Consider the following 14,608-nt stretch of genomic DNA (forward strand, 5'->3'; position numbering starts at 1 on the left):
TAGATACAGTCACACAGACTTATTCATGAGTTAGAGCACAGACTCAGACCATCACAGACATCTTTGCATGGATCACACAAAAAGTTAGTCAAGCAGGCTTTTAGATATCCAGATAGGAGGAGACACTGGGACCTTTCTGTAACAGACCAACTGATATTCTGTGTCTACTCTGTTCGCCTTGCTCTGGGTCCATTAGTGAATAACCGAGGGACCACAACAGCCTCAGCACAGCGTTTCACCTCTGATCCCAATTACTTGACAATCTGGTCCAGGCACCCACACTTAGCCACCTATTAGCCATGTTTTTCTCAGTGAGAGACAAAGCTGCAAGGTCTCACCTGAGCATTCCCACATATTTCTTTTTATCAGCCATGCCACATATATTAGTGCAAGGCATTTGCTCATCTGCAATGGATTAGAGCATGAGCTTAAGCAGCAGGAGTTAAAAAAAAAAAACGGTAACCAGGCGAGAGGTTGTAAATCACTGTCTGCGAAAGCCAGCTGTGGAATGTCAAGACATGGCAGGGTTGTTAGGCTCCAGGCAGAGTTTCTCACCATCTACTGGAGTGCAGGGCTCGTAAACCAGGCGGTACCCCTCGATGATGCCGTTGGCCTGTTTGGGCTCTCCCCAGGACACGTTGACCGAGGTGGTGGTCAACTCGCTGAAGTGGATGAAGCTCGGAGCACTGGGCGCTTGTTTTGGTGAAGAGAAAGGGAGGAAAGAGGTGATGACAGTCGGATCTCTTGACAGCACAGAGACAACACTCCGCAACTGCAGTGCACACGTCTACATATTCATGAAGACGTTTGTAAATTCTCAGTGAAATTCCATAATTAAGGCCCGAACCGAGACCCACATGCATACGAAAAATAAATAAATGAACTCATTATTTATTTATAATAAGCATCCAGCCAGCAATTTGAAGTTTTGGGAATATTTATTTAATTTATTCTTAAGAGTTCCTCTCCAGTTAGCCTCACATAGCCAGAGCTCCACAGTGCTGTGACACTGCTGTGGAAAGGTCTGGCTGCACCAATTAACAACCAACTAACAATCTTCTCTGGAGGATGCAACAATAGCGCCTCTGCAAAATACTGCCGAGGGGAAGTTGTTTTGTACTCGAGGAAGCGAGCGATGCCATTAACGTGAGAAAAGCAGAGAAGTTTTAGGCAATAGACATCTTCCTGTCAAATACACAGAACATCTGACAAAGTTTTTTTGTGGCCCCCTGAAAGTCCAGTAAACAAATAAGTTTACTGTTTATCACAAATGAGATAACGATTAGCCAGCTAGCATGCTATTTCTTAACCGTATGCCCAGTGGCTGCCTGGTGTCAGTGTTTCGTGTCTGTATTTGGAAACCAAAACGACCAGCTGTGAAGCGAATACAGCAGATTATGAGACGTAGTTTCCCTGGTAAACACACCGACCTCTTCAGTTTTTGCAACTGCAGTATCTCTAGGTAACTGACACCCAGCATGTCCCCTCTGCCTGGCCCAAGGACACTCTGGCAGCAAAGATCTCAAATACAGCATCAGTAAACTGTGAAGGAGGCCGAAGAGGTCGGTGTGTTTACTGGGAAAACTACAGCTCAAAATCTGCTGTATCAGTAAAAAAAAAACCACATAGATACAACCAACGGAGGCAGCCAATCAGAGGCAGAGTAGGGTTGCAAAAGAGCAGTGGCATCCGTAATAACGCACTGAATACCACAGTGAATGTTATTTTGAAAACAGTAATACGCACATAACAAAAATGGAGGAGACTCCTGACTGAAACAGTCGTCCAAAAGCAGGCTTATACCACCAGGCGACATCCGGAGAGTCACAAAAGTAAATTTTCACCTACTTAAATTACCTCTGTTGCAGCTTTTCCCCATTTGCTCCAAACACTCAAGACATTTGGGTAAACAAAAACACTACTGGACCGGTGCGACAGAAGGAAATCCAAAGGAACAACTCATAGTCTCAAAAGACAAAAAAAAAAAAAAGAAAAAACGTGTTTTACAAGACGGCATGAAACTGAAATATTAGGAGATTATAAAATGAAAGCAGTTTCATTGTTCATTGTTCTTTATCAAAGCATGAACAAGAAAATGTTCAGTGCATGTAAAAGCATGCACCCCGGTGGTGTACACACTGTTTAAGCTGAAAAAAAGTCAACTCAAAGTCGACATGAGAGTGTTAAATATCAGTCTGTGACCTTGAAAACGAGCTGCGAGAATTCTGCCTGCTGACCCAACCCAGATCCCAGCTAAGTGTCAGGATTTCTGCTACAATTCTGCATAAAATTCACAAAAGCTTGTGTTGGCTCACTTCCCAGTACCCTGCGGTGCGGAGAGAGCCAAAATTCCTGCCTGTGTTTTTTAAGTTCTCAGCACTTTGTACCCCTCGCCAATGTCACAGCCTTCAAGGGGGTGGAAAAGACAAGAGAAATTTATACTGTAAACCATTTTTGTGCTGAAACCGCAGAGGAGGGACTCTCGCTCGCTTGTAAACACAGACGTCTTTGTGCAGCCGCGGCCAAAAAAAACTAATCTACATGTGTCCCCCGCACTCCGTATTCAGCGCTCTGCCGCTGTCATTAGGCTTCCACCCCCGTGACTTGTCCTGGAGGAGGTGCCAAGAAGGCTCTGATCTCTTTCGCTCTATCCCACAGGACGAAACTAAACTCTTTGGGCGAAACTGTTCTATTTCTCGGTGAATAGGAGAAGTGGGTCTTGCATTATTTGTCTTAAAGCGGCAGCACTCCGGCTCCAGTGTGACGTTTTTTATGACTCGAGCTGAAAGCACTCAGCGTATATTCTTTCGCGGGCACCTTTTGTTGCAGAAGAGCGGACAAACCTTGAGATACTACTCTACAGAAGCACTTGAGAACCAACAACATTGTGGTTAAATAATGAGTGTAAGACAAGGAGGAGGGGGGAGACAAGATGGAGAGGCCCAAAGAAAGCACAACCTCAGACTGTCAAATGCTCTATGGGCGCTGGCAGCAGGTTTTTAATCTGAACATCACTGCAATCTCCCCTCAGCCACATCTGGATTCACTGCAGCTCACCTGCTTGCTGAGTGCGCCCTCTAGTGGGCAGGGAGCGGGGCCCGTCCCCTGCAGCATTGAAGGCTGCCACGCTGATCATGTAGGTGGTGTAGCCCGTCAGGTTCTTCAGCTTCACCCCGAGCTCCGGCAGGAACAGAGTGCGCAGGCGCTCCGTCTCGTTCTGCAGCTGAAACTCCCAGAAATAGATCTATAAAGAGAATAAAAGAGTTTAGGGTGCAGGATTCACATGTTTTTCAATGAAAATGTTAAAATAAGATGATGTAATTTTGGCAGATATGCAGCAACAAAAAAGAAAAGAAAAGAAAAGGCACATTAGTGGTACCTTGTAACCCTGAATGTCCCCATTCTGAGCATCCAGTGGTGGAGGGTCCCATGTGACATCCAGCTGTGTGGCTGTTGAGGACTGGACCACCACATTTTGAGGAGGGGACGTTGGGACTGGAAGGGAGCAGAGTGTAAATCAGTTTTAAATGCGTTCCATTTGTTCCACAGCAAGATGAAAAGGTAAGCAGACAAACACACATACCCGCCTCTCCGACGAACACTTCCTGTGGCGCGCTGCTGGGACCCTCCCCCACAGCGTTGTACACACTGAGACGGATCTCGTAGCGTTTGTGTTTACTCAAATCTGCGAGGAGAGACGGCAGCGTTGTAATAGAACAGTTAAGATAAAAAGAGGAGGGGGGGGGGAGAAGTTACTCTGGAGAGACCACACAGTCACAGTGACGCCTGTGGCAAGACAACATCACAGATTGAACACAAAAAAAGACGAAGGGCTGGAATTATGAGGCGAACTGATGAAAAGACGGGGTTGTTGTGGGGACACGGGGAAGATTTGTCGGTGATTAAAATGAAACAAAAACACACTGAAAACCAAAAAAAAAAAAAAAAACTGATGGGGCAGCTTGGAGAGATTAAAGTCGTCCACACATCATAAAAACTCATCGGCGGCCTCTCAGCGCCGGCCTCTCAGCGGAAGCAGCTGAGTGGGAGGATTGTGCAGCGCTCTCTCGCAGTAAATTATCATACAAATGGTGTAATGTGTGGAAGTACAATACGACAGATGGCATTCAAGCAGATGGAGAGCGATGGAAAGGGATGCACGACAGCGAGAGGAAGACTTACTATCCAGTTCGTATTGGGTGAGCGAGGATTCACTTAAGTTCCTGACGCTGTACGGAGCTGGAGATTGGAGAGAGGGGACGGGTGGGGTTGGGGAAAAAAAGAGGAGGTGAAGCGATATGTTATCAGACATCAGAGCAATACTTGGATGTAAAAAAAGCAGCTATTTCTGCATAAAACCAGAAATATGTGAGCGGAATGTAAACTCACCAGTCAGATCGGCCCAGTTGGCAGAGGGACTGTTGACGGTGCGGACCGTGAAGCTGCGTAGTCGGTCGTAGTGTAGCTCCCGGTACCGGACCCTGAACCCCAGCAGGACTCCATTTATGTGATCCTCAGATGGAGGCTGTAAAGAGAAGAGGTCCGCTTAACGCCTCATATTCAAAGGTGAGGGTGAAGTTTAAATCAGAGGAGAAGATCTGCATTTCATTTTTATTTCCTATGCCTAAACAAATTAAATCCACAAACCCTCTTTGTTCACATGCATTTTCCAAAACGACATAACAAACAGAGAAGTGAACATCTGATACAACTGTGCTCAAAATTCTTGTTTCATTTTGTTGACATGCTGCGGTCAAAGGTTTTCTTTACAGAGGGAATTTTGGATACCTCCTGCATAAATCAGGCTATAAATGATATATGAACAAACCTCTCCGTGAAAACCTTCAGAAGATGGAAAGGTTTGTGTACCCGCTGGGCAAAACATATCCAAAAGACATCTTCATTTACAATCAGCTTTATTGGATAACATGTTTTGGTCTTCAGGTGGGCAACTGCTCCAAGGTCGGATGAACCAAAACATGGTAATCAATGAAGCGGATAGTGAATCGTGACATCATTTTTTTGAATTAGTGAGTTGAAGAAGTGAGTCCCTGATAGACCCACCCTGTGAGCTTTTGCAACATAAAAAAACTGCAATTCTGAACAACAAGATGTTGATCTTCCGGCGTCTGTAATCGAAGCTGAAAAGGTATCTTGAGACGTTCGTTTTCGAGCCTGTGAGGATCCAAAGTGAAAGTGAACGTTTCATTCAAGACATCTGAAAAAGACGTTCGGAAAACCTTCATTCCGGCTCTTCAGTGGAAGTCTTTTCAACGTCGACAAAGATTGGTCAATTGACGCCTTTGCGGATATGTTTTTGCTGTGTGGGAGTGCAACTGAAGTGCAGACTCGGAGAATCAGAGAGATGTTTAAGAAGGGAAAAAAACATTTTAAAACGTAAGGATATCACCTCAAAAGCTCCCCTCACATTAAGACAATTATTTTTTCTGTTTTATAATGTAAATATGCACTAACTTGTACAAAAATAAACACCTAAATATGTTTTTTGGATGCATCACTGAGGCAAAATAGCCCCAAATCTCAAAATTTGACCAGTGAATGAAAATCTAATCGCTTCACCTGCAGCGTCTCACCTCAACGTGCAACACAAAACTACCTCTGATCAATAACTGCCACCTTCATCGTTCATCCTCACAGTCACAACAACATGTGAGTCGCAGCGTACCTGCCAGCGGACCAGCACCGAGGTGGTGGTGTGAGGTGTAACGGACAGGATCGTCGGGGCTTTGTCTGGAGCTGGAGAGGATAAGAAACAAAAAATAAATAAATAAATAAAATGACAAACACAAACCAACACAGCTGTCGAGAGCGATATATAACTCAAACAGTCTGGTGCGGGAACAGCTTGAGAGCAAACAACGCACAGTGTTGACGTAAAGTATTCACTGTTGAAGAATCCGAAGCTCCGCTGATGCGGAGGCATGTTCGCACAACAATTAGCGCGTCACACGACGAGTGTTCCCGTGCAGGAAAAGAACGGGAACGTCAACAGATTGTGAGTCGGCGCCACACGCTGACTGTGTTTGTCACAAGTTCTCACCGTCCTGCAGCGTTGTGATGGCCTCGCTCTCCTGGCTGTATTCACTGTCCCCGATGTCATTGGTGGCTTTCACGCGAAACTGGTAGGAAGTGAAAGGCTTCAACCTTGAAGGGGAAAAAAGAGCAACGTGTATGTTATGTACAGCATGTTCTGGAGTATTGTACTAGTATTGTATTATATTGTATACCAGTTTTACACATGAAACTGTGTTTACAGCGCTACAGGGAGAGAATGTGTGAGAGTGAAGTGAAAAGCTTCTTGTGGCTCCAGAGGAAGCTGCACGTAATCTCATAAATTGCCTCCAAGTTATAAATACCCATATTTATTATTATTTGTAAATTCACTGCCATACTGTTAATAATTACATGTACATTTATTGTAAAATATTCTGTTCATATGTATATAGGAGTTTATTCTATTCTATTTCTTACCTTTTAATTATATTGTTTATTTTTTTACTGTTGTTATTGTTTTTTAAAACACTGCCGGCTGCTGTGGCCGACAAATTTCCCCGTTTGTGGGACAATAAAGGAATACTGATTCTGATTCTGACTGATTACGTTGCATTATGGGTATTGTAGGCACAAGGAAAGGATGCAACTTTGCCACTTTAGGGATAGTTATACTTCACATTTCAAGGGAAATAATGAACTTTTAACTGCACTACATTAAACATGCACATTCAGTTATTAGTTATATTTGAGATAAGTCAAATTTTATAATCATATTGTATAAAATACACACTATATTTATGATAAAATATAATAAATGAATGATGGCAGAATAAGCCGACCCTGACAGTTACCTGTCCACGATGTAGGAGTGTGTCTCATGGCTGACTGACGCAGAGTGGACCGTCCAGTTGCTGTCTGGCAGCTCTCTGTACTGGACTGTGTAATAACGAACCGGGGACAGGCCGTCGCTGCCCGGTTCCCATGACAACAGCACTCTGCGAGCCTGGACTTCATCTTGAGGCACTACAGGACGGCTCGTGGGCTGGGGTCGGGCTGAAGGCCACACACACACACACACACACACACACACACACACGGGTTCACTCTCAACAGTTAATATTTAGAGGAGAGTCATTTGAATAAAACATTTCAGCCGCAGTGTTTTTGTACCTCTCTTCTCTGTCGTGACAACCAAAGCCTCGGCAGCCTCGCCCCAACCCTTTCGTGTTTGAGCGGTGAGGCGAAACACATACACCAGTTCTTGTTTGAGTCCGGTGGCCGTGTACTGCCGCGCGCTGGGGCTCAGCACGTCGACGGTGGCGGCGTTGCTGTTTGAAGAGTTTCTTCTGTATGTGATCTGATAGGCTGAGGAGGCAAAACTCAGATCAGTCGGAGAGCGAGAGCAAAGAGAGCGACTCGGCTGCACTACAAGAATCAAACAGCCGCCTGTGGAGACATCTGAAGGACAAAAGCAACACGTTTTTGGTCTCATGATGGTATTTAACTGACCCAGGATGATGCCATTGGGCTGCGCAGGAGGCTGCCAGATGAGCCTGACTGATGTGGTTCTGACTTCTGGGAACAGGATGCCGACCGGAGGGCCTGGTACTACATGAAACACATGAAATCAACCAATCAGGGTACAAGTATTACATGTGCTATACATGTACATGCAGGGATTAAAAAAAAAAACACAACTCTCTTTCACATGCTTCTTCTTCTAACAAGGAGTTACATGGCAGAACATTTCAACCACCTGCTGGAAAAACACTTCAAGCTAGAAAATTCTTGATACAAATTGATCCACGACGAGTGAAATGATCTCAGCGTGGTGAGAGAAGCATTTCAGAGGAGAAGATTGAATCAGCTGCAGATGGAGAATGTAACTAATGACATTTACCCAAGAAACTCTGCTTAAAGGGTGATTCCCGCAGTTTTTACACATTAAAGCGAAAAAAAAGGAGTATGCAGCCTTTTGTGGCTCAAATGCATTGTGGGTAATGTGGAACTGGTCTTGCCTCTAGCAGTGCACTCCTTCCTCCTGTAACACTGCTGGACTCATCATTCGTTTAAAAACAAAACATTTTCTCAACCTGGTTCCTACGTTACCCACAATGCATCTGAGCCACTGGGTGTAGCAGGCTGTAGATAGGCTGCCAACATGTCAGTGTTTACCATCATCCAGGGTCCTCTCCAAAATGGAGGGCGAGCTGCTCCTCCCGTCTCCGATCCGCGTGAAGGCCAGGACCTGGATCTCGTACAGGACGTACTTGCCCAGACCGCTGAGCTGGACGCTGTGGCTGGTGTTTCCCTCCACCGGCCAGAAGTCTGGCGCTGTGTCCGAGTCCTTCTCTTTATACACGACCTGAAACGCACACCTTGTTATTATTCTGAGCTCACTCTCAGAGGGGTGGTATAGACTGTGGATTGACTGTTGACCTCTGACCTTGTATCCCAGGATGAGTCCATTGCGATCCGCCTCTGGGACCTCCCCCCACCGCACCAGGATGCTGCTGGAGGTTGTAGCGAAAGCTGACACGTTGGTGGGACCGCTGGAGGGCACTACAGTCAGAGGAGGGAGGGGAGGCTTAGCACACTCAAAGCTCAAGCATGTGTCTGAGCAAGTACGTGTTTGGTTTGTTAATGAAGCGTGTGTCTGTCCTCACCGGACTCTCTGGTCCTGCCATGGACCGGCTGGCTCCAGGGCCCGGAGCCGATACCGTTGATGGCCTGAACTCTGACCTCGTACTCGGTCCACTCCTCCAGGTCCTCGATGGTGAACTCCCTCTCCAGCCGGTCCACGATGACGTGAGACAGGACTCCCCCTTTGGACCCGGCTTTGGAGTACTGCACCCGGTAGCCGACGAGATCTGGATTCCCGTTGTACTCCCACTCTGGAAGAGGCTGAGAGGATTTTTTGTTGTTGTTGTTGTTTTTATTCCCCCAGTTCAAGGAAAATCAATATAAATGACATCATAACTGAGCGTATAGTGAAGCAGTAAGCCATGAGAGGTCGTACTTAACGGTGATTTTACAGCAGCTGAGAGGTGTTGTCAGGAGCGATGAGAGGCAATATGGGAAGAGAAGCTAAACCCTCTTAGCGCTAAGCACCGCGCTGAGTGGGTTTAATAAAATGTGCTAATACGCCGTTGTCTTACAATAACAGCACCGTCACTAAATCTGTTAAATCAATAATAATAGTAAAAAAAGGGGACGTTAATATCTTTATTAGTAAAGTTCTTCAAGGCAATCAAAAAACATAGCACGAGCACAGGTTTGAGTGATTCTGAGTACATTAATACTGAACGTGCTAAAGTGTGTTCTGAAGGCGTTCTGCAATCACTGTAAAAGTCATTGAGCCAGTTTGTCCTCCGCAGTACATCACGCACATAATTGAGCGTGCTGATTTCTAAAGAGCGAGTCTGATTCAAGCTGAGACTGCCGTGTCACGGCCGTGAGGCCGACCACTAAATTTTACTGCAGCATAATACCAGCTTTTCAAATCGGCCCGCAATCATTGAGCTATGTCATTAACTTGTAGAGCCACATCACACAGCCGACACTCCTCCGCCGTTAAATCCAGGTAACATGCGCTTGTTATAATCCTGCAGGAGCCGAGACGAGTCCGCCGGCAGCCTGGCACTTGCTCAGCCACTGGCACAGCGATGATAACGGACAGATGCAGCAAAGAATATATTGGAGCGAACGCAGACGCGGGGAGCAATAATCAAGGACAGAGCGCGGCCGGCTGTCCAAAGCATAATCAGTGTTTTCACATGTATTCAGGATTTAACGGCTCCAAAAACACAAAGAACAGATACAGAGGAGACGGAAACTACTCATGGACAAAACACTGAAATCAACAGAGAGGTGGACTCTGTGTTCTGATCACGTCCAGCTTTTAATAAATGGCGCCAGACTCGACTTTGAATTAGGACGTGACGACTTGAAATGACTCGTCTGTCTTCATGTTTTCAGATTAGATTTCTAGTTTCAGGTTATTTGGTTTTTGTTTGTTTACATTTATTTACTTTCACTGTCACACAAACTGAGCAGGTTAGATAAATGCCAATAACATCATTATGAGACCGCAGACAGGCACTAACACTGCACGTTAGACTGCAGTATCTGGACTTAAAGGAACAAAAAATTTTAAAAAAGGCTCCAAACATCTGGTGTGATCTGAGTCAAGGGAAGCTCAAGGATCCCAAACTGATCTGAAAACACAATTTTAACGACCTCAATATCTGGACAAGCTTTTGTACTGGCCTTGTGTGTGCTAATGCTTACAGCTCAGCAGCTACAGTGAAGATTTCGGCTTAAAAAAAAAGGCGTAAATGTCTTATTTTCAAATCAAATTGGAGTCTCAGGGCTCACAGAGACTTGGTTTATGCTTCATGACCTGTATCCCCAGTCCCCAGTTACTGCAGTTGCTGAAGTGAATGTTGCAACTCAAATCTAGAATTTATGTGAACTAAGAAACTCCGACGTACTTTCCATCGTGGCAGAGTAGACTTTGGGAATTTAAATATTTGTGTTTCTGTGACCTGACTGACTTGACTCGCTCTGCTAAGCAATGAAGACATAAAGAAGTTAAATGAGGTTTTGTGACAAGAGTGACACTTTAGAGTCACTGAGATAATAATTATAATAAAAAAGCAACTCCCATTGAAAGGAAGGAGTCACCATTTAATGTCAAACTTTTCTAAAACAGGAAAAAAAAAAAATGTAAAAAATAATTCCGAAGGCGAAATGAAATTGCCTAAATCTGATTTGACAAAGCTTATCTTTAAAATGTTGGATCCAATTAATATCCCAAGGGCATTTTACCAATTCAGTACCAACATGATTTTCCATCTCACCGATGACAAGGACGGAAAAGAAAACAGACAAGCAATTTTCAAATAGCTTATAAGCATGCGGAGGAGTACCTTCGTCTACAGCGCCGAGATTTCAATAATCTCAAGTCTGAAAAGGAGCGACTCAGACGTGCCTATCTGAATCTGATCGTAATCATATGAACTCCACTAACTTCATGCGTGCAATGAGCCGTGACTACTCACCACCCAGCGGAGCCACAGGCTGGTCTCGCTGGCTGTGCGCAGGGTGACGTTGGCGGGGGAGATGTCTGGAGGGGCCTGCAGGGTCTCGATCTTCCTGGAGGGCTGACTGGGAGGACTGGTGCCCACGATGTTTACCTGACACATCCGGAACCTGGAGGAAATTAAAAAAAAAAAAAAAAAAGAAAGAAAACGAGCTGACAGTGGAGTAAAATCAACGCGAGGTGGGCGTTTAATCGCGATGATACGGGGGAAGGAATAGATTAGATTAGTTTAGATTAGATTAGATGAAACTTTAATGATGCCCGAAAGAAAACTGGGTCATCGTGGTGGCAGAGAAAATCTGGCTAACAGTAAATTGAAAGAATTTATCAAGATAAAAGATAATCAGTGTTTCAGATTATTCACTTTTCTTTCACTCTCGCTTTTTATTTCCCCTCTCATGGTTTCTTTCGGGAGTCAAAACTCTCCTGTGTTTTTTCCAATTTGTGACAAAATTTCACACATTTTTCTCCTTTTAGTTATCAAGACTTGATTCTGGTTATTGTCGCACCTCGCCCTCCTCAGCCAGTGAGAGATGGAGAAGGCGAGTAAATATTTCAGACAAATTCCTGTTTCGTAGGGGCAGTGTTTCAGGTCAGGGGCATGCATTTTGTAAAATCCTCCGCGTCGAATGTTAGTCTCTAAGGGTCAGAAGCAAAACATGACTGAATGACTGAAACTGATGAAATTAGTTTGCCAGATAGTCATGCAAGTTCACACCAGAGGGGCAAATTATTCTGCATTCAGGAGGATTTTACATGAAAATGCTGTTGCTGTCTCTCAAATGTCCTGTTGCTGCAGTCCAGTTAAAAGTTGTACAAATCTCAGGAATCTGAGTGTCATTATCACTTAACCACATCCTGATTGATTAGCCGGTGTAAAGACAATGATGTTATAACCTGTTAGTTAACGTTAGCATTCAGCCACTTCCTAGCTAACAATAGCGTCTGATTACATCCAGTGTGTTTTACCTCCAGATTTAAATAAATGTATCCATGATGTGTGTTGATGACTCAGATTAAACTTTTCCCCTTTTATAGGTTAGCTCGGAAGTGGCTGAAAGCTAGCGTTAGCTGTTGTCTAACATTAGCTGTTGTCTAAGGTTTGCTGTTGACTAATGTTAGCTGTTATCTAATGTTAGCTGCTGTCCTACGTTAGCTGTTGACTTATGTTAGCTGTTATCTAATGTTAGCTGTTGTCTAACATTAGCTGTTGACTAATATTAGCTGTTCACTAATGTTAGCTGTTGTCTAACATTAGCTGTTGTTTAACATTAGCTGCTATCCTATGTTAGCTGTTGACTAATGTTAGCTGTTGTCTAATGTTAGCTGTTGACTATGTTAGCTGTTGGCTATCATTAGCTAACGGGTAATTAAACATGTTGTTTAAACTCCATCCATCGTCTTTTTAGTTGCTAATCAATCAGAAAGCACTGAGCTAACCAGTTTGTCTGATTCCCTCCATCAACACCTGCAACGTGGATCTCAGGGTTGTAAAGTTCGCAGGTGTACACTATTTTGTCTTCATGTCACACCTGTACAAATGTGTTTGTGTGTATGTGCGTACCTGTAGAACGTATAGGGGTTCAGGTCCAGGACCTCCAGCGATCGGGCATCAGGCTCATTGGACAGCTGATGTACCGTCAGCCACTCTTCATTCTCTCCTATTATACCGACCTGAAACACACAGAGGGAACGAGGAGATATCAGCCGCTCGACAAATTAAACTAATTAACTGGTATCACAAAAAAATGTCCACCACACACACACACACACACACACACACACACACACACACACACACACACACACACACACACAAACACAGACTGTTCTCATTATATTGAAATAGATGTGAAGTGTCTTACTTGGGCTTCGACCAGCCAACGGGAAATGGAGGTCTTGCCGTCGTAGCCAGGTTTGAACTGCAGAGTGACGGAGCGGGGGCCGATGTTGGAGATGGCTAAATTAGTCGGAGGACCGGGCAACTCTGCGGAAAAAGGGGATGGAGGAGACACGGATTAAAATAAACTTTTAAACGATCGCTGCTGAGGAGAAAATCTGTTGAGTCACAGTAAGTGGAATGAGTCATTTTGAAGTCATTTCAGTGGATATTTCAGGCACTTAAAGGGGTGTTTTCTCATTTGGTGCCTTCCAGACGCTCTAAGTGAACATAGAGTGATTAGTCAGCATTGCCCCTTTGCGATTGCGTTTCTAGCCCTCTAGGCTTGCCGTAGACAAAACTGAGACGCTCTCAAAAACAAACACGGGAGACGACAGAGTAGTCTTGAGGAAGAAATTACTGCACTACTTCAGATACGCAGCAAAGAACACATTAAACTGTTTTACAAGGCTAAGATTTAAATGTTCTGTTTATACGAGAGTAGAGGGCTTTGATAGGAGCACACTGCAGCGCTGTGTCAAGGTAAAAATGAACTGCTATGTACTTTACCACACTCTAAAATGAGAAAAAGCAGAGAATCTTCTGCAATCTTGTGAAACTGCCGATAATCCACAGCAGAGAAGGTCAGAACAGAGGGAAGACTGAGCCCCATCAGAGCTGAAGTGGACCAGAAAGAGGACTGAGTTTGGTTCATTTCAGCAGGACTCTGCATGGAAACACTCTGATTTAAGTCAACTTGAAGTGAAATATCTCATCTGACCTGGCGGCACACCGGAGGAGATGGTGGAGGCGGAGAGCTGTCCCTGGCCCTTGGCGGTCATGGCTGCCACCTGGATGGTGTAAGTGGTGAGCGCGGTGAGCCCCGTCACTTTGTACTCCTGAGTTAAGTTGGGCAGGTAATGGGTCACCCGAGTATTGGTCCTGTTGAACTCCTCCCAGGAGATACGATAGCCTGGAGGAAGTGGCAGATTTCAAAGTGTGAGGCAGAGAAAAAAACATGGTGGTGACTCACGGTGGAGACGTGTTAATGTCGCTCGGTTACCTGTGAGAACGCCGTTTTTCTCCTGCGGCTCCTTCCAGCTGACTTTCAGCGAGGTGTCCAGGATGTCGGTGAAGCTGAGGTGTCCCACGGCACCAGGGGCTGTAAACAAAATCATAAAAAAAACAGGTAGTAAACGAGCAGAACAGCAGCCTGACATGTAATTATCTGCCTGTACTATAAAATATATAATATCCTGAACCGGGAGGACTCACTGTCCTCGTGGGTGCGAAGTCGCTGAGGTGGGCTGCGTGGGCCGTCCCCCGGGGTGGTGAAGCACAACACCGACGTGTGGTACTCTGTGAACTTCTTCAGGCCGGAGATGTAGCCGACGTGAACGCTGTCCTGGAAGTTGGGACGCACTGTGACGCTGGTGACTTCGTTCGAACGACCTGGTTCCCACGCCAACAGCTGGAAATGATGATTGTACACATTTAAGACACACAAATATTCTTGAAGTAAAATAATAATAACCTGAAAGAATGGAGATAAAATGGCCCAAAATGTCATGCATGAAAAGAAATAGTTTTCACTTGAAGTGCCTCCTCTT

The 14,608-nt window shown here is 44.9% G+C and overlaps 1 protein-coding gene across 6 annotated transcripts in view; it reads right to left on the bottom strand.

Moving 5' to 3' along the window:
• The window catches only part of sdk2a (sidekick cell adhesion molecule 2a), a 104,107-nt gene that overhangs the window by 9,657 nt on the left and 79,842 nt on the right, over nt 1-14,608 (bottom strand). For all 6 annotated transcript variants that reach the window (XR_005073028.1, XM_037089990.1, XM_037089989.1 and 3 more), the window contains 20 exons: nt 14,274-14,469; nt 14,062-14,160; nt 13,780-13,971; nt 12,985-13,106; nt 12,684-12,793; nt 11,079-11,229; nt 8,682-8,919; nt 8,462-8,577; nt 8,191-8,380; nt 7,525-7,623; nt 7,186-7,380; nt 6,867-7,068; nt 6,062-6,165; nt 5,687-5,757; nt 4,390-4,525; nt 4,183-4,239; nt 3,584-3,685; nt 3,380-3,495; nt 3,058-3,244; nt 556-693 (listed from right to left, as the gene is read on the bottom strand). Coding sequence is in view for 5 of the 6 variants with exons in the window: in XM_037089990.1 (XP_036945885.1) it covers nt 556-693; nt 3,058-3,244; nt 3,380-3,495; nt 3,584-3,685; nt 4,183-4,239; nt 4,390-4,525; nt 5,687-5,757; nt 6,062-6,165; nt 6,867-7,068; nt 7,186-7,380; nt 7,525-7,623; nt 8,191-8,380; nt 8,462-8,577; nt 8,682-8,919; nt 11,079-11,229; nt 12,684-12,793; nt 12,985-13,106; nt 13,780-13,971; nt 14,062-14,160; nt 14,274-14,469 (2,821 nt within the window). In the remaining variant the exon portion in view is untranslated. The remainder of the gene's footprint in view (nt 1-555; nt 694-3,057; nt 3,245-3,379; nt 3,496-3,583; nt 3,686-4,182; nt 4,240-4,389; nt 4,526-5,686; nt 5,758-6,061; nt 6,166-6,866; nt 7,069-7,185; nt 7,381-7,524; nt 7,624-8,190; nt 8,381-8,461; nt 8,578-8,681; nt 8,920-11,078; nt 11,230-12,683; nt 12,794-12,984; nt 13,107-13,779; nt 13,972-14,061; nt 14,161-14,273; nt 14,470-14,608) is intronic.

Source organism: Acanthopagrus latus, chromosome 23 (genome assembly GCF_904848185.1).
Source record: "Acanthopagrus latus isolate v.2019 chromosome 23, fAcaLat1.1, whole genome shotgun sequence".
Taxonomy (NCBI): domain Eukaryota; kingdom Metazoa; phylum Chordata; class Actinopteri; order Spariformes; family Sparidae; genus Acanthopagrus; species Acanthopagrus latus.